Source organism: Podarcis muralis, chromosome 8 (genome assembly GCF_964188315.1).
Source record: "Podarcis muralis chromosome 8, rPodMur119.hap1.1, whole genome shotgun sequence".
Lineage (NCBI taxonomy): Eukaryota > Metazoa > Chordata > Lepidosauria > Squamata > Lacertidae > Podarcis > Podarcis muralis.
In genome coordinates, this window is record NC_135662.1 from 87,796,385 (window position 1) to 87,821,215 (window position 24,831).

General features: G+C 42.2%; 1 protein-coding gene across 4 annotated transcripts in view; it reads left to right on the top strand.

Annotated features, from left to right (window-relative positions):
• The window catches only part of NRG2 (neuregulin 2), a 133,383-nt gene that overhangs the window by 88,078 nt on the left and 20,474 nt on the right, over window positions 1-24,831 (top strand). For 2 of the 4 annotated variants that reach the window (XM_028738263.2, XM_077933525.1), the window contains exons 3-6: window positions 414-532; window positions 4,938-5,058; window positions 15,580-15,638; window positions 24,481-24,504. In XM_028738263.2, coding sequence (XP_028594096.2) covers window positions 414-532; window positions 4,938-5,058; window positions 15,580-15,638; window positions 24,481-24,504 — 323 coding nt within the window. Of the gene's footprint in view, window positions 1-413; window positions 533-4,937; window positions 5,059-15,238; window positions 15,316-15,579; window positions 15,639-24,480; window positions 24,505-24,831 lie in introns of all 4 variants that reach the window. The other 2 variants (XM_028738264.2, XM_028738265.2) reach the window with 2 other exon arrangements.

The window sequence follows — 24,831 nt, forward strand, 5'->3', positions numbered from 1 at the left end:
TTTCCAAATTTGGTCCTACATTCACAAGTTTGTAAATGCATCAAATCCCAGAGCCCTAGTCAAGCATTAGGTTTACTTGCTTTCAGATGCTGGCTCCACTTCTGATCTTTGTGCACTCAGCATTCTCAAGTGGGATTTTGTGTTTAGTTGCATGCTTAAAATCCCCTTCAAACCTGCATGCTGAGTGCATGAAGGCTGGCAGTGCAGCCATCAACAGTGGGGATGATGGCAGGTGGGAGAGGTATATATGACCCATTCTTTGAATGCAAATAGACCTTAAGGACATCACCAACAAGTATGTTATGTAGAATTCTGATTCCAGAGTTTGAAGCGCCCTGATGTCTCTGGACACAGCTTAATGGCTTTCTCCTCTCTGTGTCTCACTCCTATTTGTTTGTTTGTTTACTTTGCAGAAAAAATTCCAGATTGCAATTCAATAAAGTGAAAGTAGAAGATGCAGGTGAATACACTTGTGAAGCCGAGAATGTGCTGGGCAGAGACACCGTCCGGGGCAGTCTGAATGTGAAAAGTGGTAAGTTGCAGAGTTGAGCCAAAATGATCTATTTAGTTTAAGTTTTGCTGTTGCTATTGTTGAAGGGGAAACATTTGAAATTCCTCATGGTATTTTATTCCTTGAAGCTCATGAGACCTGGGAACAAGAGAGAAGCACTCTCTCTGAACATCTCTGAGCCTGACCAGATCTGTGAAGCTTCCCAGCCTAACTGAGCTAACTAAACCTGGATATAGTCACACATAGTGGCCTGGACTTGGATAAAAACCAAGAAACACTTTTGATCTCCATTTGATTTTTATTAGCTGTTTGATGCAGCTATTGACTTGAAAATCCAAACTGAAAGAAGTTCTGCTCAGCCCTAGTTCTAAGGTTCCTGTTTCTTTGCACCTACTTGGTGGTTGTTGCCTTTAATTCCTTCTTCACATAGAGGGGGCCATAAGAAGATCCTGGCTGCTGGATCAGGCCAAAGGCCCAACTGCTTGAGCCTCCTGCTCTCACCCTGGCCAGCCAGATGCCCATGGGGGGGGGCCGCCAGCAGAGCCTGGGTGCAACTGGACTTTCCTCACTTGTGATTCCCAGCCGCTGGCATTCAGAGACATGCTGCCTTTGACAGTGGAGGGAGAACACAGCCCTTGAGGCAGAAGCCATGGATAACCTGATCTGCCATGAATTGGTCCAGTCCTCTTCAAAGTCATCCAAGTTGGTGACCACCATTACCTATTCTGAGAATGAATTGTGCAGTCTAAATGTGCTCTGCATGAAGAAGTGCTTTCCTCACAGGGAAGTTCCCCCATCCCCTTCATCTTTTAGGTTGCATTTTATGAATCTTTTGGGGTGAGCTGACCAGAACTGGACACAGCATTCCAAATGTGGTTGCATTAAAGATTTGAATAACAGCATAATGATGTTGCCAGCTTTATCTTTTAGTCCTTGATTTCTAGTATGGAATTCACCTTTTTCTCAACTGCCACACACTGGGTCAAAGTCTTCACTACGACCCCCAAGTCTTGTTCCTGGTCAGCCACGACCAGTGCAGACCCCATGAGGGGTTTCTCCCCTCCTTAATGTGCATCACTTTACACTTGCTTATATTGCAAGCTTATATTGAATTGCATTTCACATTTTATTGTCCATTCAAAATAACTTTTTGCTTTAACCTCCCTGAAGAATTTGGTATCATCAGTAAACTTAGCTACCCTAAACTTAGCTTATCGCTGTCTCTAGATCACTTATGAGCAAGCTAAAAAAAACCAGGTTCCAGTATCAACTGTGGGAGGTCTCTACGCCCTTCCATTGGGAGAACTGTCCTCTTATTCCTCTTATTCTGTGCATCACATTTCTTAGCCAGTTACTGATCTGTGAGAGGACCTCTCCTCTTACTCCACTGTCACAAAGATTGGGTGCCACCCCCACTCTCTGCTGAGTGGTAGCAAGATTCTGGGGGGTTCCAGGCGCTCACCCAGAGTTTGTGCTCTTTTGGAGAGTTGAAGATGCTGTGGGGACTGTCACAGCTTTAAGCAATATGTTTTTTTTCACCTATTTACACCTTCTGTCTGCATGGAGGAAGTCCAGATCTTACAGCATGGTCTTCTCAAACAGGGCTTGCTCCCCCCTAGCAGTGCAACCCTGGAGTCAAAGTAATCTCTCCCAGCCAGCCTTCAGCCAGCTTGCCCAAGATGGATCTCTCCCTTTGTTCTCTCCTTCTTCTTCCCAGCACACCTTGCTAAAGACTCTCTTTTCCTGTCATCTCTCACATACCCCATCACCTTAGCAATTTCTGCCTTCCCAAGATTCCCCTTAGATGGTTCATCAACGCTTTTTGCCATCTTAATGCCTCTATCCAAGGTGAGGTCCTGGCTTGGGAAGGAAGCTTAGCCTGCATTTTTCCACTGGCCTGCAATCTTCCCTTCAATACTCCAAATAATCAATATCCTACCATTTATTAATTTTTAGGGGGGTCCCCCCAAATCTATGACACCATAACTGCTAAGCTTATACAGGAGTCTTTTGTGGGGTACTTAGTCATAAGACTTTTGAAAATCTAAATACACAATGTCAACTGGATCACCTCTGTCTATATGCTTGTTGACACTCTCACAGGTGTCCAAAGATACATACATTAAAAGCATCTTGTACCGCTTTAACAGTTATGACTTCTCCCAAATAATCCTCAGAACTGTAGGTTACTAATGGAATTGTAGGGGTCTCTTAACATCTATTAGCACAGCTCCATGATTCTTTGGGAGAAGCCATGACTGTTAAAGTGATATAAGAGTGCTTTAAATATATGGTCTGGGTGTACCTTTAACAAGGTTTTCTATCAGTTTTCCAGGAACAGACATCAAAACTCGAACTTTTCAGGTTCCTGCCCCCAGATCCTTCTTTAAAAGTTGTTGTTACATTGGTCACTTTCAAGTCCTCAGCTGATCTTTTAGGGACAAGTTACGTGTTGTTGTTTTTTAAGAAGACCAGCAATTTAACATTTGAGTTGTTTAAGGACTCTCAAGTGGAGACTTAAGATTACATTAAAATGAAGCCTGAATCAGTTATGAAACAGGAAACTGAGGGGAGGGGCTCTTGTTCCAGCAAGACATGCTTTTCATAGTGAAAAGAAGTCACAAGCAAATAAGAAAGGAAGATTTATATTTACATTTTGCGCTAGTGAAATTCCAAAACATTTTGGGCTATACAGTGATTATATAAGTTGAACTTATGTTGTGGGCCAAGCGCCATCATCCTTTTCATGAGGGCATAAAACTTTTCTCAGACCTCATGACCCCCAGCCCTTATCCTGGGGTGTGGTGGGTTAGTACGTCTGACTGTTAACCAGAAGGTTGATAGTTTGAGTCTACCCAGGGACAGCTGTGGACAGGATTCCTGCCTTGCAGGGGGTCGGACTAGATGATCCTTGGGTCCCTTCCAACTTTACAGTTCCATGATTCTATGAGTCCGAGATCTAGCTGTGGCGGCACCAGCATGCACAAGTCCAGTATTGCTCTCTCCCCTTTTCTGCAGCCCCCTTTGAGCACACACTCCGTGTGGATATATATTATGAGATCTTTAAGATGAATACAATCTTAAGAGCAAGCCTCTCAGCTTGTTCAGTTATACTTCATGCTGTTTGAGATAATTAGCAAAGATTTGAGTCCAGGACACTTCCTTGCAGTACATATAAGATTTAATAGCTCTGCCATACATTTGGAGATCCAGCCTAATCCTTTGGTGAAGGATCTCCAGCTGAGATCCAAATGAGGCTTACTCCCTAGTAAGTGTGATTTGGAACGGAGACAGCATCAGAGAATGGAGCCTAATAATTATAATACAGTGGTACCTTGGGTTACATATGCCTCAGGTTACATACGCTTCAGGTTACAGACTCTGCTAACCCAGAAATATTACCTCGGGTTAAGAACTTTGCTTCAGGATGAGAACAGAAATCGTGCTCCGGCGGCGCGGCAGCAGCGGGAGGCCCCTTTAGCTAAAGTGGTGCTTCAGGTTAAGAACAGTTTCAGGTTAAGAACAGACCTCCGGAACGAATTAAGTACTTAACCCGAGGTACCACTGTATTAAGAAGTCTGTGAGAAAAGTGGACGGGTGTTAGTTTTTCATCAGCGCTCCTGCCCAGTTTTATTCATCTCATTTTTAAAAAATAAAAATAATTTTATTAATTTAGATTTTCAAGATGGCCTACAAAAGAGAACCATAAGACACACACAGAGAGAGAGAAGAGCAAAGAAGCTGCCTTGGAATTGTTCACCCCTCACACAAACACTCCCGGCAGGCCTTACATTTTAAATCTTTCCTAGCATTGGAAGTAAAGCTGCTTACTCAGAAGTAAATCCAATTGATGTTTTCCCTTAGCAAGTGTGCTTTGGGTCACAGGCTGGGGGGTAGGAAAAACTATTTGCCTTTCTAAGCTCCTTTTACTGTCTTAACTGCACCTTAGTAGTTTTGGTGAGGCTGGATTTTACCACAGATCTCTGTGTTAAGCACATTGCCTGGTTTTAGCTTTGCCATGCATTCTTTAACCTACTTCCTTTGGCGACTTCCATCATCTTATTTATGTTCAGTGTATATTGAAATATACAGACCATCATTTTTCCTCAGTCACCTTTAAGTCTTTTATGGCTTATTGCCTGCCAGAGAGTACATTATATGGGACCACTTTTAACCTCAACCATGCCATATTATTTTATTCTGCTCTTTTAGATTTTGCTGGTTTTCATCTTCTGTTTGTATGTTTGAACTGTGTTATTGGTTGGTTTAAAGGTGGAGTAGAAATCTCCATAACAAATAAAGTAATAACTGTGTGGCCACAGGCCATGGGTGGCTCTTTTAAAACATTTCATTCTCACAGCAACTTAGCCCAAGAAGTACAAATGGCAAAACGAGCATTTAATGTGTGTGTTTTTTCTTCCCCCAGTCACTACAACTCTCTCCTCTGGGCCTGGACACACTAGACAATGCAATGAAACAGTCAAGTCCTATTGCGTCAACGGTGGCGTGTGCTACTACATTGAAGGCATAAATCAGCTGTCCTGCAGGTAAGTGAACAGATATCTTTTTTTCCTACACAAAATAACCTTTGGAATCCAAGAGGGTAAGTGCTCTGTGCAAGAGGACAAGGTGTGACATTGCCTGATGGTCCCTTGGCAATGACTAAGAAGAGGAGCAGGCTTAGCTAAAGGCTGTGTCTGTGGCGCCAGGCCATTTCCCCCATTATCCTCAGTGTCTTATGCACCATCAGCACTATAACAAAAGTGCACCTAGGCTGGATGTAAAAGCAGCATCTCTCTCTTTCTCTCCCCACTCCCTTCTTTCTCTGTCTGCTGTCTTCCAGATTCAGGTAGGTAGCCGTGTTGGTCTGACGCAGTTGAAATAAAATAAAATTAAAAAATTGTCCAATAGCACCTTTTAGACCAACTAAGTTTGTTCTGGTATAAGCTTTCGTGTGCATGCTTATAGCAGAACAAACTTAGTTGGTGTATAAGGTGCTACTGGACAATTTTTAATTTTTTAATTTTTTTATTTTGACTGCTGTCTTCCAGTTTCTTCCAGTTGCAGGGAAGGATCACCCATTCCACTTTTCTTCACAATTTAGAATCAATATTTCGTGGTGCAGTTTGGGAATTTTAGAGTGTGAACTTAATTGCTTTAACCCAGCAACCCCCCTTTAGATGGGTATATTTACTTTAAAATGGGATAAGCAAGCCCTACTGGGTTTGGGGGCCCTCCTGCCGCGTGGGGCCCTGGAATTCTGCCCCAACACCTCCACTGTCATCTCTTCCAGGGTAAAAAGCCTGGATGTTACCGGTAATAGGCCAGTGTCTACCATTATGCCAAAGATGCCATCAGTCAGCAAAAAGGAATGCATTTCATACTTTTCCATTTCTAGTGGTCCAAAGTGAAATAAATAATCATTTAGTAAAAGCAGAGCTTCATTTTCTGGTTGCAGAGAGTGAAAATCGCATAATTTGGAGGGCTCTGTGAGAAGAAATTATAGATACAGTATTTGCCTATAAATGACTACTTGCTATAAGGCAAGTAGGAATTGAAAACTGGGAATTTTGTGTGGCTTCTAAAGGTTGCCTAATATAGACCTTATCACAGGAAAGGAATGTTTTTTTCATTGCTAGTTTCCAATGGTAATGGGTCTATAATACACAACCAACATCATGGGTATTCTGAAGAGAAGGATTGTTGAGAGAAAGGACTGTGGAGATTGCGGTTGGAATCCTATGCACACTTTCCCAGGTATAAGCCTCACAGAATACAGTGTGACTGTACTTCCAAGCAAACATGCATAGAATTGCCCTGTGAGCCACCTGGAAAGCTGACAGGTTGCAATCCTTTGGCAGGACATTAATCAGGATGGTTGTTTCTGCTTGTTGTACCGGGATGGACAGTTTTCCCTCAGTTACTGGGATGGTCACCTCCAAACTTTGCCTCCATTCATGTTTGTGGCATCCTCCATTTCCATAGCAGACAAGACAATTCCACATGCCTTTTCAACATGTCAAGAAATACTTTTGGTTATCTAAGCCATCTCACTACCATGAAGCAGTGCCGATGCAGTTGTAGGCGGTTCTGCCAGCTTTAAGTATGTGTGTATATATATATATATATATATATATATATATATATATATATATAATGTAATTACAGTGTGCAAAATCTAGATGCCACAACTGGCTGCGTATTTCAGCCCATGCAAACTACGGAACTGGGTGCCTGTATAGACCTGAAAACCATCGCTTTGTGGCGGAGCTGGTGCTATCATGAGGTATAGCTAAATTGGTAGAGTGTGAGACTCTTAATCTCAGGGTTGTGGCTTTGAACCCTGTGCTGGCCAAAAGATTCCTGCTTTGCAGGGGTTGGACTAGAAGACCCTTGTCGTCCCTTCCAACACTACAATTCTATGATTCTAAACAGGTGCAAATATTTAGTAGACTAGTCAGCTTGCTATAGCTTCCTCACCACCTTGAAAAACTAAGCCTGCACAGTCCTTCCTTGCCTATTGGTTTGGAGGGAGAAGAGGGAGAAGGGTCTGAGCAGTTGCTGGAGGAGAGAGGAAGAAAAATAGGCAGGTACCTAGGGTTGCCATGCGTCTGGAATTTCCTGGGCATAACCGGAAGCAGTGTCCAGGCAGAAATTGGCAAAAATGTCTGGTAAAATCCGGACGTATGGCAAGCCATGTCAGCAGTGTCGTTTTTGCCAATACTCCTAAAAAACAGTTCAGAAAGCTCAACAACTTTTCACTTACTGAAATATGGCAACCCTACTAACTGCATCACTGTTCTATCATCCTCCTGTTTGCTTCCTGGCTTGTCTGAGAGAGAGTCTTTTGGGGTTCCTCTCAATTTGGGGAGACTGTGCTCATTTGTGATCCAGTCAAAAGGTGTTTGTGTTTGCTTCAGTTGGGACAGAGAGAGAAACTGAAGGAAGCTGGATTAATTTCTGTGCTGGTGTATGTGGGAAAGGCTCTTTGCATGAGGACTGGGCTGAAGTAGTAAAACAAAATAAGGTAGAACAAAATATTTTGGGGACCAGAAATGAACGTGTGTAGTGTGTGCAGGAGAGAGAAAACTTGTAACACTACTGCATTTTTAATCAGATGTCTATTTTTGGAATCCTGCTCTCTTACTCCGTTTATATATCTTACAGAAGGCAAAGAAATGCTAGGTATTTTATTTTATTTTTATTATTGTATCTTAAGATACATTTCTTCCTGGGAATTAGTAATTTGGGGATTTTCCCTAAGTACACAGTTCAGAAATTTTGGGATTCAGTCTCTTTAGTTTTGTGTTCCTTTTTGTTGTTTGCAGTTGGTACTAGGTAGTTGTGCTCAGCTCAGCTCAGCTCTGGAAGAAGATTATCCTTGGCTCTGATAACATTTTCAACTCCATTTGACTACCTGCTTGTGGAATTACTATTATTTTTATTACACATTTTTATCTCCTCTTTCCTCCAAGGAGCTCAGTGCAGCTTACAAGGTTCTTCCCCTTTCCCCATTTTATGTTCACAGAAGCTGTAGGAATTAGGTTAGGCTGGGGGACAAATAAGCTTCATGGCTGAGATTTGAACCTTGGTCTCTCCCCATTCCTAGTCCTTTGGGAAGAGGAGGCAGGTGACATAGTAACGTAGATGGTGATGTTTGCTCTCCCTATTGCTCTGAAACAAAGTTATTTCTTCAAAGCCAGCTCTGGGCACATTCACTAACCAATCTTTGCAAATTGCTAAATTCTTTGCCACAATGTTCATCTCATGGCAGGAAGAGCTATAACTCAGATTTACTCAAGCTAAATACAGACACTTGCTCTGCAAGTAGTGTGACTCAGTGTCCCCATTTTAGGAAGAATTTTCTGTAGATGTGCTAAGGCTAAGCAGAGAAGGTCCAGCTCACTAGCCAGATCCAATTTCCCACCCTTGGCCTTTTCATTAACATTACATTTTCTTGCGCTCTCTCTCCCTCTCTCTCAACTTATTTCGGATTTATAGACATTATTACCTAGTAGGAGTGGCCTAATCCAGGGGTCTGCAACCTTTAAGACAAAAAGAGCCACTTGGGCCCGTTTCCGAAGAAAAAAAAACTGGGAGCCACAAAACTCGTCATTATAAAAATAACTTTTTTGTCACTTTTTTATTATTTCTTTGTTTGACCCCTCAGAATTACTCCTCCTCATAGAAATAAACATTAAATTAACAAGTTACATTTTTTTTGGTGTGTGTTCTTCACTCCCCTTCAAAACAGTGACCAGCGTACATGCCCCCTTTCAATGCAGTGACCAGCGTACATGCCCCTTACAATGTAACGGGCGGGCGGGCGAGAAGGTGACGTCGGGACGGTGCGTGACTAATGCACGCACCGCCCCCATGCGACGTCACAGCCAGTACAGCGCCCGCCACAGTGGGGAGTGTCGGGGCGCACAATGCGCCTCCTCCCCTCACTAGTATCCGCCCCGGAGCCGCAGCAAAGGTGTAAAAGAGCCACATGTGGCTCTGGAGCCGCGGGTTGCTGACCCCTGCCGTAGTCTGTTTCGCTGCCTGCAGTGAAATGGGAAGATGCAGCAGCATTCACTGAATGATCCCAGTTTTGTTGGGAACGCTGAATAAATCAGGAATCAAGAATCATAAATCAGAAGATATTGTCCTCACTTTGACTTTTTGTTTTTGGTGATATCATCATGAAGCTGACTGTGTTGTGATGTCACCCTAATCATCGCATGATTCCTGATTGGCTGGGATTCACCATGTGATCCAGGAAGGTTGTATAATCAGAAGGGATAAGTGATGTCAAAGCAAAAGTATCTGGTAGAAAACAAGACACTGACTAGGACTGGAAGAAAAGGAGAATATTTTCACAATCAGCATTGTGGGGGAGGATACTTCTATCCCTGTCCTCCAGAACCCATATTTCTGGCCTAAAATTTAAAACAGAATAATATTTATCACAATTTTACTCCATATACCCATGGATTTTTAGCAGAGATCACCAAAAGAGAGAAATTCTGACAGGATATTTTAGCCAAACAGACTTCTTGCTGAAATACATTTGACTTTCTTCCAATGTGTATCAGCTGTTTGGTGAAACAATTGTGGCAGACGTGCTGACTGATGGCAAAGTAGCTTTCTTCATACTAACTGGGCACCTGAAATACAAGATAGGATTGAGGTATGGAGCTGGCTTTCTCCCTGAGACAAGAATATATGAAGAAAGATAAGAGTTCTGTGACACTGAATGGACATGGTTGGCTTTCACTGAATAACTGTAGCTCATCTTTCAGGGACGGTTCTTGGCCACTGTTTGAGGAATGAATGTTGATCTCTTTCCTTACCCATCCCCCTACTACATCCTTCCCTTTCTTGCTTCCTGTCCATAGCTATTGCTATAGTATCTATTATAAAATTTGGAAAAATCCTGAAAAATAATAAATTCAATATTTTCCGTTTATGATGTAAGAGAAATGAAATATTAGAAGGTTTGGAACTGGATCGTAGAAGATAGAGTTTGGGGATAGTTGCTGTTCCTTAGAGGCTGAGACTGCTTTGGGGTTGAGCTCCCTGCCTGTTAGCTGCTTAACTTACATAAAATAGACAACTGTTACAAAAATACCATAAGTCTCTATTGCTGTATTACCCAAAGTAAGCTACCAATGCAATTGTATACATGCCTACTCTAACTGTTGGTCCCACTGGGTTCAATGGGGCTTACTCCAAGGTAAGTGGGTATAAGATTGCAGCCTAAGTGGCTTTCTAAAACTCAAACTCCCCACCAGTTGGAGAAAGAAACTTGGAAACACCCAAATATTCCATTTGCTATTTCTCTAAAATTAAGGAATAATATTGCTCCACAAATAGATTTGTGGGAAAGGCATAAAACATGACTGGCTTTATAAAAACTAACATTCCATCCATCCAAGTATCTTTATTGTTGTTGTTGTTGTTAATTAGACTTACCAACTACCTGAATGCCCACCTTCCGTTATGCTAATTGGCCTCTATGGAGCAGTTGGCTGCCTGGGGGTGGGGGTGTCACTGATGAGTTGTCAATAGCCTCAAATCATGTTGCCATGGATTTCCTTGTAGGCCACAGGCAACATCTTGGATTTTGAACGACCTGGGATACTCTTAAAGTAAAATTGCCATCAAACTTCCTTCTAAAACAAAATTCAAAATTAATTTCATTAACTTTTTTTGAACAAAAATAATTTCAGTTTTCAAATGTCTCCTAGCAGGTTCCATATATGTCTCTTGTCTGGATTTCCCCTAAAGAGACAGAACAGCCAAGGAATTAAAAACAAAGGCACTCAGTTGTAGCAATGCAGACGCAGCATTATTTCATAATCTGATTCCCCCAATCAGGATCTGATACAACCATAATCAGAAACAGGGCAAAATTACTGTAGATAATTTACAGAACAACAACAAAGGGAAAAAAGCAAAGGGAAGAGAAAAAGACACACTCTGCAACCATCCTGGAATAAGGAAGCCGTCCCAGCTTCTGATAGGAACCCGGAATGTCTTGTTTTTTGGTCCTGCTCTCTGGGGTGAGTCAGCTGGCTTGCACCAGTGCCAGACCAAAAGATGCTCATTTTTAGGTTCCACACGCTCGCATGATTCACCTGTCTCCCACAAGACTTCGGGACCAAAAAACAAGCGTCCTGATTTTTCTCAGTGGGATGTTGGAGGGTATGGAAAGAGAGGTTGTGTCCCAAGGGGCTTATAGGAAAAACAAATGTTTGGGGGGGTGAGTGAGAAGCAAGGATAACCAAACGACCAAGAATAGTGAGAAATGGAAGAAGTGAATAAATGAGATGCACATGAGCAAGTGATATCTGTTTTGGCTTTGTTTCACTGGAGGATGAGGACTGAGGCAGTAAACCAAGTGCTTCAAAGAAGATGTGGATTTTTTAAGAAGAGTCTGAAGGAGGGATGAGTAAAAAATCTTGTGATTCCTCTGATCCTCAAGAGTCTTGTCCTCCTGATCATGTGTCTAGTCAAGTTTCAACTGTTGGCTTTACAGCACCCTTTTCTCCCTTGGTCTTGCTCTCCAAATTGCTCTGATCAGTCGCCAGTACATTGGGGAATGGACTGCAGGTATATAACATCTGGGATTATATGTCTGCACTGATTCTGGTGAATAGGTTCTCACTTCCCATTTCTCACATACTATCACAGTTGCTTTGTCTAGGGATGCAAGATGAACTTCATATCTTGAAAATGAAGCTGTTAATTTAGTTCAGGGAGCCCTTAACGTGCATTTGAGATTTCTTAGAGCTAGAATAATATAAGAGAACCTCCTTCCTTATAACAGTAATCAAAGATCAGTTTTTCAAAGCCAAATTCTATTGTTTCACTGGAGTGACAGCACAGGGATTCTCTGCCAGAATGGTTTGTGACTAGAACTTGAATATGCACTAAATTTTGCATGCTATTAAATAAAAAATATTGTTTTGCTCCTTCCAGGTTATCTTTTGCCCAGATTCTGTATTATGCAGATCAGAGACTTCTGTATTTCCTATACAATCTAAATAATAACCTTTAAAAAACTAGTTTGTACACAAATGATCAAAACAAATGGGAATATGAGAAAAATATTCAGGAATCTTCAGCAATATTTGACTTTATATATTAATTGGTTTAAGAAAGGAGAAATTAATTTGGACCAAAAGCATAATGGCTAACAACATAATTCCTCACTTGATGAAGGAAAAGTTTGCAGAGATGTTTTTCTAAATGTGAGGCCAATGCCTTTATAAAATAATTGCTTCCCCAATTGCTGCTTCTTCCCCAGATTGTGCTAATGGGGACTAGAGCTTGATTTCTCCAGGTGGAAATAAATTCATAGCTAGAGTTTGTTTGTCACTGATTGGAGTTGACTCTGCCAATATGAACCTGGGGAAAACAATATGAGGGAGCAGCATCTGAATCAGGAAAGTCCATGCGAGGCCCAGACTGATGCCCAGATACAGTGGTGGGTTGCATGAGGGAAAATAAGTTGGCAAGGCAGAGCCTCTGAGGGTGAGTGGTTACCGTGCCTCAGATATAGGCCAGCTGCCTGCCCTGGATGGGGTTGTATTCCTCTGAAGGAGCAGCTGTGTAATTGGGCATCGCTCCTGGATCCAACTCTGTTGTTAGGGACACCTTCCACTAGAAGTGCAGAAGCAGTGACTGTTCTTCTGATGGGATGGCTTGATCACAGTAGTTCAAGCACTGGCAATTTCAAGATTGAATTATTATGATGCACTATGTGTGGGGCATCTCTTGTGGTCGGTACGGAAGCTGCAGTTTCTGCAGAATGCTGTAGCTCGATTACTGACAGGAGTAAGATCTGGCCAGGAGCAGTGGTGCTGCAACAGGGGGCGGTGTGTGTGTGTGTGTGTGTGTGTGTGTGTGTGTGCTTCGCCCCGGGTGCCATGTCTGGGGGGGTGACAAGAAGGCACCCCATGGGGGCTTGTCCCGCTGCGGCGGCGTGAGCAGCCATCGCGCCGCTGCAGCTGCATGTGGAGGATCCTCTGTTCGTGGCTGCAGCTGCAAGCAGAGGATCCCAGCGCAGTCAGCAAACCGCTATGTACAGTGCATGTGCAGTGTCGTATGCATGCACTGTATGTAGCGATGCCGCACATGCAATGTACAGCGCGGTTTGCCACCGGTGCCGCTCGAACGCCATACGGACGGTGGTGGGATCCCTCCATTGTCGCTATAGCCACATGTAAAGGATCCCAGCACTGTCCATATGGCACCGGAGCAGCGCCACCGGCAAACCACTATGTACAGCGCATGTGCGGCATCGCTACGCACGGCGCATGCGTCATATGTAGTGATGCCGGACATGCGCCCTATGTAGCGACGCCCGCCCTGGGTGTCACAACGCCTTTGTTCTCCCCTGGCCAGGAGATTACATCTGTGCTTAAAGATCTACACTGGCTGCTGATTTGCTAGGAGCCAAAGCTCAAGGTCTTACATATAAAGCCCTTAATAGCTTGGGACCAGTTTACCTGAAGCGTGTGCCTCACTCAGATCTATGAAACTTGGACTCTTGCAAGGACTGCACCATACAATGTTCACTCTACATCTGCAGGAAGGTCAGCGTTCAGTTTGGTCCTCTGGACCTTCCCACCTTCATTATGCTGTTGTATACAGCTGCTAAAACCCATTTTGTTTTGGCAAGTCTATTTGGACATGTAAATGAGCTATGAATACCTGTTTTAAAGTTTTGCTGATTTTTATTTTTATATGGATAATTGTTTTATTCTCTTCTATGGTACACCACTTGAGGATTCTTTAATAAAGCAGCCAGCTTGTACATTATTCTAAATAAAAAGAAATATGGGATGGCTTACTACAGTGTAAACACTCTCTGAAAGGCAGAGAAAGACAAACAATTATCCTGTGTGCTATGAACTGTTACATCCAAACAGTACAGAAATGACAACTATTGCATAGAAAGTGACTTCAGTCCCTTTCCCCCCTCACGGAACTACAATTCCATTAGTCAGTCCCTCTTCCCAGGGAATTCTGGGAATTGTGAGTGGAAAGGAGGTCTCTTTACAACTCTCAGCAGCCTTAACACACTACACTTCCCAGGATTCTCTGGGGGAAGCTGTGACTGTTTAAAGTGTATGATTTTGCTTTAAATGTATAGTGAAGATGAAGCCTTAGAAGTAAATCCAGCATGATTTTTCTGGGCATTCTGGGTTTAAAAGTACCAGGTACATGCAGCTTTGCCCACTAGGTGAACTGGTGATGTTAGCTTCGTTCCTTTCCAGTGCTTGTCCAAGGATTGCCTTTTAGGTTATTCCAGAGCTATGCATTGCAATCCTGTGCATATTTACTTAGAAGTAAATCTTCCTAATTTCAATGGGACAGTTCCCTAGATAGAATGCACAGGACTGCAGCCTTGTGGTTAGAAGATGTGTATAGTCAAAACACAGGTATTCCCCTCCGACCATGTTGTAAGAGCATTCTCCTCCTCATTTGCTCACTTTGGGTTAAAGAAGATGACCTTTTGTTTTGCTAGATAGTGTCTTTTTGAAGAGGTGCCTTTAGATTTGTTTTCCTAGTCGGCATAACTTATTTTCACTTACTTATAGTTTCCATAGCCAGCTAATTATATTGACAGGTTGAAATTAGCATCAAACAATCTGAACAAGATACTGACAGTCCCAGAGATCATGACTGTATCACACATAAGGAAGAATGATGAAAAATTGGGAACAGCACCACAACACCACTTCTTGCCCCAATACAACACATTTAGAAATGGGGGGTTATTCAGATCCCTAGGCATGGACTAGTGGGCCTTCTCTTTTTTTCTCAGGGCTGAAACCAGTTGCCCCCAAGGAGGCCTGTGCAGAGCTGGGGGTAGCTGGGTACACTTGCCCCAGGCTTCGGAGGGCTGAACTGTCTGGACTCCCCCACCAGGGGCCTGCCAGGCTTACGCTGTCCCGCCCTGGGCTTCAGACAAGCTCTGCCTGGACCTGCCCTCTAGCTTGCATATAAATTAGAAGAATAAAGCCTTCAGAAAGCACGGGGAGGGAATGGAACAATTGCACAGAAAAGGAGCTAGGCAGCCCCCATTTGACACTGCAAAGATTAGATCAAGGTGCCTTACATTAGATGCTTTCATTTTTTTAATTCATCGCTGTGCACTTTTATTTCTAACCCTAGCCTCAAGGATGATGCCAGCCTTGTTCTGTGATTTGTCCCCTTTTCCTCCTCCAGATGTCCAAATGGATTCTTCGGACAGAGATGTTTGGAGAAACAGCCTTTGCGATTGTACATGCCAGATCCTAAGCAAAGTATGTTTGAAGAAAAAAATTGCACCATACTACTTATAATCTCCTGGGTACAGCGCTGGATTTAGAATGGCATAGTGAGGGTGTTCTTTTGAGTTAAGATCTGGGTTAAGGTTTAGGGTTGCAGGTAAGGGACCAACCCCAGGCGCACCAGAGGAGAAATCTCGAAAGGGAGCGGATTTGGCAGCAGAAAGAGCCTCGTTTCAGTCTGTTTGGATGTCATGCTATCTTGTTTCTCTCTCTTTCTGGTTTTCTTTCTTTTGTTAGGTGTCCGAACGAATTCACAGGGGACCAGTGTCAGAACTTCGCAATGGCCAGCTTCTCCAGTATGTCTCTTTCCACTTCTCTCTTTCTCTGTTTTATCATAGCACACTGTGTGACACCTTTAAAGCAGCTCTTTTCTGAATAGGAACCTTCACTTTCCTGCTTTGTGCTTCAGTTGTTATTGCTCCTGATTCTAATCTGAACAGAACTCACCACTGATGTATAGTTCAGGCAAAATCTAAATGCAGCAAGGAATGAGGCTGTGTACGCATTGTCATTTATTCTGGGCTCCAGTGTGCTCCTGAATCTGTGCACAGGCGATATTACCCACAATGTAGAGCTGTCCTGTAGTTGGTTGAGAAATAATGCTGTTTGATGCATTTGGTCTCAACACAGCTTAAATCTGAAAGCAAAACTTAAGCCACATTCACTTCACATTTCAGCTGAGGTGTCTGTGTTTGTGAGAGCAGTTGCGCATGTGTGTGCTTCATGAATAGTCATTTGGGGAAAAGTTACCGGGGCTGGGAAAACAATGCAGGTTAATTGAGTGAATACATCCCTACTTCGCCTCACATGTGCACAACAAAATGCAAAAGCAACTTGAAACACAGTAGGAAGGAAGCAACTGCAGCACGTTTTAAGCTGCTAATGCGTACATAGCCTGAGTCCAGTTAATCTGTGAGCTGCCCTGAAAGTGTCCAGCCTGCAAGGAGGTCATTAGTTCATTATGTCACAAAGCATAATGCAAGGGGATCGCTCTTCTTGTCCTCAGAGCTATAACAATATGGCAATTAGATGAAGATTGCACCTAAGTCTGAACTTGAAAAACAAGTCCAGTTTTATTCTAAGGGCACTCTATGATGGCAACAGAGGAAGTGACTGCAGCTAAAAAGACATGGAGAGAACCAAAGTTCTCTGCTGCCATCAAATGACCCTATAATGTGTCAGCCTTGCCAATCTGAGGACTATATGGTGCCATTTTGTATCAAGACAATGACACTATTAGTAACCCAACCTGGAGCCACACCTGTGTTGAGCCATCTGTTCCCAAATGCCTGGCAGCTAGCGTAAATCCCTTGTGCCAGCGTGGAGACCCTGCAGCTCAGTAACCACTGAGCAGCGATCCACAGAACCAGGACATCCTGTTATTTGCTTTCCCAGAAGTGTTGCTCACTATGAAATACGGGTGGGTGGCTGCTTTTTTACACAAGTTTGAAAAAAAATTGGAAGTCTTTGCTTTCAGACCCAAATTTGATATTATAGTTGATACCAAAAAGTTGGGAAATATAGGTAACAACAAAAACAAATTTTGAAAAAAGCATGTTTTGGACCTTCCAATTTCACCTCTGCTGGATTTGCTGCTCAATGCCTTAAATGGCACTGCAGCCTATCACAATGTGCCTTGCATGGTAAAATGAGGACTAAGTGGAAGGGTAGCAATGGCTATAAAGGGAGGATGGCTGGTGAGCATAGTGCCTGCTGCACAAGCTTGTGTATTGACTTCTACACGAGGAAGTGCACTTTGGAATATTGGTATCGGGTTTCAGGATGTGGCCTCTGCCCTCCCCCCATTTTCACTACTAGTGGTTTTTAGTGAATTGGGGGGATATAAATGTTTAAATAAATGATATTTTCTGCATACATGGCTAATTTCATTGCAATGCAACCTTCTTTGAACAAATGATGCTTAAGAACAGTGATGCTCTTGCTTTTAAGAGCTTAGGATAGGAATTCCGGCCATATAAGTCCTACACTCTGTCATAAAGAGTATTCAATAATCTGAGCCTTACGAGGTTTTGTAAACTATAAACTAAAACAAAACAAACACAAAACCCAATACAATAGTTTTAAAGTTCCAACAGAATACTTCCACTCGTGCAAGTAAACACGAGTCTAAACATATGCATGTTTAGTTGGTACAGTAGTCATATGCAGGACTATTTTTTCCTAAATTCCGCGGCAGTTTAGCTCAATGGGGGAGCATCTGCTTTGCATGGAGAAGGTTCCAGGTCCAGTCTTTGGCATTCCTAGGTAGGGCTGGGAAACCCTCCCCTCTGGAAACCCTGGGGGCCCTGCTAATGCCAGTCACGGCAGACAAACCTGATGGATCCAGGGTCTAACACTGTGCACAATCTCAGTCCGGGGAGACTGGGAAGGTTTTAAATGAAAAATCAGGAGAATAATTTTTCTCTTACTTGGCCAGCCCAGAAGGAAAAGCGGAAGCTTTGGAAAAATCAACTTTTTATAAGAGGAAAATGAAAGATCCCTAAATGAGAGGGAGCCCTATTTACCGTATTTTTTGCTCTATAAGACTCACTTTTTCCCTCCTAAAAAGTAAGGGGAAATGTATGTGCGTCTTATGGAGCGAATGCAGGCTGAGCAGCTCTGATGGTGTTTCCTGCTTGGCAGGGGGTTGGACTCGATGGCCCTGGTGGTCTCTTCCAACTCTATGATTCTATGATTCTATGATCCCAGAAGCTAGAACAGCAAGAGGGATTGCTGCTTTCGCTGCACAGCGATCCCTCTTGCTGTTCTGGCTTCTGGGATTCAGAATATTTTTTTTCTTGTTGTCCTCCTCCAAAAACTAGGTGCGTCTTGTGGTCTGGTGCGTCTTATAGAGCAAAAAATACGGTAAATGAACAATTGCCCTCACCAGAAAAAACTTAGACTCTCAGTTGTGAGTGAAACTGAGGGGCGGGGATTAAGACTTTGTCCCCTTTCAAGTTACAGACAGGAGTAGCATTCCATTTATTTATTTGTTTTGTAATGCAAAGCTAAAGAGGAGTTTGCTGAAATGCAGGAGCAACGGTAAAAGTAACATTTCCATGGCAGTTTCTTTCATACAGCAATTTCCAGAACACTGTTAGAGGTTTTCTAATATTATACAGGATGCAGGAAAATAAAATTTGTGGATTATGTGAGAGGAAACATAAATCCAAAATATTACTTGAAGGGGGGCAAGAATGAACCTTGATTGTTCTCTAAACCTTGGACAACCATTTCATTTAATGATTGTTTTATGAAACTGCTTTGCAATCTTTGTTTCAACACGAAGCCTCGGTTTACGGAACTGTAGCTCAAGGAAAGCATTAGTTAACAGTTACTTCAAAATATTTTTAAGAGGTGATCTAGTGCAACATCTTTCTAGAAGTGTTCAGTAGAAATGTAAATCAGAACGAAATAAAAGGAGCAAGCAGGTAAAATAAAAAGCCTCTTTCCTTCACATATCAGTTAACATAGACTATAATGAGGCCAGAGGCCTCAGGTAGGTTTAATAGACTTGGGGGTGGAGAATCTTATGAAGAAAAGGAGGGCCATATTTGAGTTTCCTTAGACCACAATCTGACTAGTTTACACACCTACCTGGAGAAGGCTAGGACTGCATTCCATAAAACAGTTCATTTTAGGACACCCTTGTTTTCATCAGAGAAATGTTGGAGGGTATGCATTTAGCTATTGCATATCTTCTGTGTAACAGTGACCAAGCCTTTATTTTTATCATGGCCCACATAGTGCAAAGAAGAGCCAGAAGATGCTATCTTTAGGCATGCATAGTCTAGAGAGGGTGGTGGGTTCTTTAAAATCATATTGTGGGAAACCTGGGCTCAAAAGAGGGCTTTTGCATTCCAGCCATGTACCTCCAAATGCTTCCTTGTTAAAATTCAAAAATCACAATTTCCTTATGGTTGCCTCAGTTTCTCATATTAAGCCCCCAAACAGCTGTTTCTCTAGCACTGCAGTGTGTTTGTTAGGTTAAAAGGTGTCAAATACAGAGACCAATTAGTACAGTAGATTAAAAATAGGGCTCTTTGTTGGAAAGATCAGTTAACAATATAAAATACAAGAAGACATTCCTAAGAAATTATCTAACCCATAGAGGTAGGGCCCAAACCTTGATAGATTCAGAGTTTAAAGTCAAATAAGGACATAAGAAGCAAATGACAAGCCTCCATACCTTTAAAGCATATTTAATCAGAAAACAGCAAGAGCAGACTAGAAATTATCTCCAGCAGCAAAATCTCCAAAGAAGCCAATAGAATCTGTAAATGATTTTCCCACTGCTGGTCTAACCAGTTCCCCTCCAGTGTGTTTGTAGGCAAATTGGGCAGCGATCAGCTAAGCAGCAGGGGAAGTGGTAGTTATCTTCAGGTAGATCATGTCCTCCCTCAAAGAGGGCACGTGTTGCGGTGAGACCTGGAGACCGACCTTCTGTGTTGTAGGTGTGTAAGATCAGATAGCCACAAGACCTGATTGGTAGGTCCCTTGATGTTGGGTTTAATCTGGCCAATGGAGCGCAGACCAAACGGATCAAGGGACCTATATATATCCATACACGTGACCCAGAGTTTCCTTTTTCAGCTTGTGCATTTGGAACACCAGCCCACCTCTCCCTACTTTTAGGGCATTTTTTGCGATTGACCTTGCTATGCCGTCGTGTGTCGTCTGTCATTGGGACAGGGGCACATCAGGAATTTTCCCCACTTGGCTGATTGGCTGTTGCCATTTGGGTTTCACCTGCCGCGTAGCAAATCATCACAACTTGTAAGGTTGTGGATAGACACTCTATCAGGTGATAGGGATGGGAGAACGGTCTCGCCATCCCTATGTGAAGGGTATTCTGTTAAAGGAATCCAGAGACTCAACTGGTTTGGTCAACCCAGGGGAGCATCTGGAGGGTGAACATAGTCTGTTCCTGGCTTCTTGCCTACCCAGGTGTTCACCCTAGGCTGACCTATGCTGGTGCCCTGGGTCAGCGCTGCTTGCAAGAGTACAGGGAGCTAGTTGAACCAGAGCCTTATGCAACCACTCACTTTCTGTAATCAATAAAGTTGTGGCCTAAATTCTGCCAAAACCAAAACTAAAATTTGAGTCAAATGTGTCTTTATTTAGGGGGGAGGTATCTGGGCCTGAGCACGCAAAAGCAAACACCTTACTCTTCATGAGTGAAGCTCCTATACAAATAGCAAGATGTTCCTGGGTAACTGGGCCCTGAGAACGGAGGTCTTCCACATGAGTCTCATCTGTTAAGTGCTAGGAAAGATGACTGGGGCTGAGAAAAGAAGATAATGTGAAGGATAAGTTTTTAGTGAGCAGAATAACTGAGTTTGTACAATGCATTGAATAGTTATGTGGCACAGACAACTTTCCAGCGTATGGGTGAATTTGTTAGCAGATTAAATTTTCTTTTAATCTGAGGAGGGGTTGATTCCATAATTTATTTATATTTTGAAAAAAGAAATTCACAGAATTATGTAAGCCCTCTGAAGGAAGGTGACAAAATTTAACTTCAGTAATAGCTGTAATTTGTTGAAAGCATTTCACACACATTGCCTGAGTAATTTTCACATCAAACCTATATGTGGTAGGCCATTTTATTATTAGTCCTGTATGATCCCTCTTTTAGTATTGACTTCAGAGTTGTCGAATAGGCCAGGAAGTGTGCCAGGCTTCCCATCCAGTCTGTTATTGTTAAAATGAAGGGGAGGGTCTTAAAGCCGAGGAAGAACAGCTTGCAGCAGTGCTGGCTTTTATCGTAGATGGAAAATGGAGTGAATCTGTGGCAGAGATCTGAAAACAAAAACCAGCAGAAATTACTTGAGGAAGGGAACCAAGTCACCATATGGATTTCTTTGCGGTAATTTAGCGTATCAAAAGCAATGTCAAATCTTAAAGATAGGAAATGGAGACATATATGACTTGAGTAATGTACAGTGGTGCCTCGCAAGACGAAATTAATCCGTTCCACGAGTCTCTTTGTCTTGCGGTTTTTTCGTCTTGCGAAGCACGGTTATTAGCGGCTTAGCGGCTATTAGTGGCTTAGCGGCTATTAACGGCTTAGCAGCTATTAATGGCTTAGCGGCTTTAAGAAAAAGGAAACAAACTCACAAGAACTCGCAAGACGTTTCATCTTGCGAAGCAATCCCATAGGGAGATTCGTCTTGCGGAACGACTCAAAAAACGGAAAACCCTTTCGTCTAGCGAGTTTTTCATCTTGCGAGGCATTCGTCTTGCGGGGCACCACTGTAATCTTGCTCTCACATGCACATAGCATCTTTCCCCCCCTCTTCCACCATGAAGTAGCAGCAGCAGCCGCCCCTCCCTCCTCCCCTATCTTGACTGTGTCCTGGTTGGTGGGTCAGGGGTTTCCCTTCCACACCGTTCTTCTCATAGGCAGCTGGCTCACTGATTCTTATAACATTACTATTATATTATTATACATTAATACAGATCCATTTTGTAAAGTGCCAAGTACATTGTTTCATAGGCAAAAATAAAAAGGTCCCTGCCTCCAAGGAACTCTAGGCTCTAAAGGATCCTCTGAAGTTTCCAGTGTATGTCATTATAATGTCATTATAATGGAAATGTTCCAGACAGGGGTGGAGCTGTGATGGTCTTCCTATGAGGATGCCCTACTAGAGAGGTTTCCTCTTTCCTCAGGCTGTATCCCAGGGCCTTGTGGTATTGGCTCCCTATTGAAGAATTGTGTAACTCACTTGTTTGGTTTTTCTGCAGTCTGAATGTATCCTCAGACCATGTTTTTCAAACTTTGAGTTAGGGTCAAACCTTCTTGAATTGGGATTCTTTTTCTCTTTTAAAAAAACCCCAAACAGCAGCAATTTTGTGAAGAGGGTCTAGGCTTCCTCAAACTCAGCCCTCCAGATGTTTTGAGACTACAGTTCCTATCATCCCTGACCACTGGTCCTGCTAGCTAGGGATCATGGGAATTGTAGGCCAAAAACATCTGGAGGGCAGAGTTTGAGGAAGCCTGGAACCGTTAACCACTCCTGCACATGCCAATAGTTCAAATCATTATTCCTCCATTACCCACCCAACCCCATGACTGTTGTTAATTTTTAAAAGAAAGAGAATCCCTAGTATGGGACTCAAATATTTGCTTAACATCACTATCACTTCTGGTTTGATACTTAGACTTTTGTGTTTGCTTTTAAGGTTGTTTTAAAAAATACATCATTCTTCATCTCCCTGCACTTTAAAACTTGGGAAGTTCCCTATGGCCAGTTGTCAGAGAAGACATGGAATGGTTAAAAGACCCTGATCAGCCAAAAAGAAGAGGAAAACATCAGATATCAATAAGCATCCCAGGAGTTTTATGCAAATAGCCTGGGTCACAATCTGTAGAAGCCTGAAGGGAGATGGCTGATGCTCAAGATGCTGCTGAGATTTTAGCTTACCCAAAGGCAGGAGCTTGCTTGTGGTGGCCCCATCTTAATTGATATGATTACCAAGTGTAAACCTTGGGGCTTCAACAAAATGGCCAGCATTTACTCTCTCTGTCCCCTTGCCCCAGGTTTTCCTTAACATTCAAACTGAAGAAGAGTTCTGGAGAACTCAAAGGTTTGCCCACTGTGATTATTGGATTTGCTAATCAGCTGAAATTACTGTGTATGACTTTTATGTCTCCTGTGTGCTGGGGAGTCAATGCAGTCTTATTGGCCACTAACAGAATTTAAATTTTAAAAAACAAGCCTTCAGTCAGGAATAGGATGGGGAATAAAATGGATTCAGTTTGCTTTTAAAGTGTTTATCAAATTTGCCCTTTCCAAAACATCGTAGGAACTGAAACACAGCCATCCATCAAAATTCTCATTTATATGAAATATGCCATGTAGTTCTCCAACCAAACAACATTCACAAATATGTACACGTATTTGTGAACAAAGTGCACATAAACGTTATATTTGTGAAAATAACATACAAAAGGTCCATCAAGTTAGATAAAATTGCTTGCAAAAATTTGTACATTAGTCAAAACTGCATGTTAAAATGTGTTGGACTAAAATGCTGTGTTGCACTAAAATGCTGAAGAATTTTCAAACCTAAAAGAAAATCACAAATTGCAGCAGAAATGTGGAAATATGAATTTAAGACTGAAAAAATGAAAAATTGAGAGAACTGAGATTGATAGATTCTTCCATCCCTAGTCAGGAACATTGAATCTGTACTTTCATATCCTCTACTTTCTTTTCCTTTCTCCATTTTCTGTATAGGTTGAGTTATTATGCACAAATAATATTAGACTATACTTTTTATTCTTTCCTTTCGGCAATAATTATATTTCTGGGCATAATTAATTGCCCTTTTTAATTTCTCCTGTTGTGTGGATAATGCAAACTGCTATCCCAAACCATTAATGTTTATAAGAGATAACACTATTTCTTTAATGATTCTTGGTGTTCATAAATGATTTCTTAATTTAGTGCAGACTGTGGAAAATGCCTTACAGCTTGATCTTAACCACATTCACTTGGAAGTAAATTGATTTCAAGAGGACTTACTTTGAAGTAAATGCATTTAAGATTCAGCTGAAAATGTCTTGCATAAATTTCATTTCATTGCAAATGTAACGGTATGTCCTGTTATGCTTCAGTCCTTCAGAAGTTGTCCATTTAAGCTGCAGTCCTGTACATGCTTACCTGAGCGGAAGTCACATTGAACTCAATGGGACTTACTTTTGAGTAGACATGCATAGGATTGTATTGTTACTGCTATATATTGTCATATATGGCAGTAAAAAAGGGTTGTATACATGTGCAAATCTACTACCTCAATGTTGCAACAATAGTGAGAAGGAAAGATCTCTTTAGCAAGAATACACCTATACTTAAATAAAAGTATATGTGATAAATGCCTATTCTAAAATCAAATTCCAGGTGCCAATAGACTTGCTTGCTTTTGAAAAAGCCCTTATTAATTACCATTGCAGATCTATCTAGGCATTCTTTTATATGGAATGTTTTAAAAGTAAACTGGTGGTGACAGTTCTGTATGCTCTGATGCTTCTCTTGTGATTTTGAAAGCTGATGTATAAATATTTGGTAATCTCTCCTACCAACCTGTTTCTCTTTTCTCCTTTCCTTCTCTGTTCTCTTTCTGCACTGGCAGAGCACCTTGGATTAGAATTAAAGGGTATGGACTCAACCATTCATTTGTTAACCAGATACCATTACGAGCTGCTGACAGTCCTTCATATTGTATTTTGATAGCTTCAGTGGGATGCTTTTAAAAATCAGCTGTTCTGTTCCTTGTTCTGGCACAAATTGGGCCAAACATAATACCTAAAATTACACTAAAGGAATTGAATCCTAAATAATCTGCATGGGTTTATTGCAGCACTTTCCCCATTCGCCTTAGTGGGAAACACGTCTACCTCAGGTGACATTAGTCGGCTGCAGAGACTGGTCTTTGTCACTTTTCACTTCTGTGCTGCATTATGTTTGGATGTAAACTGAAAAA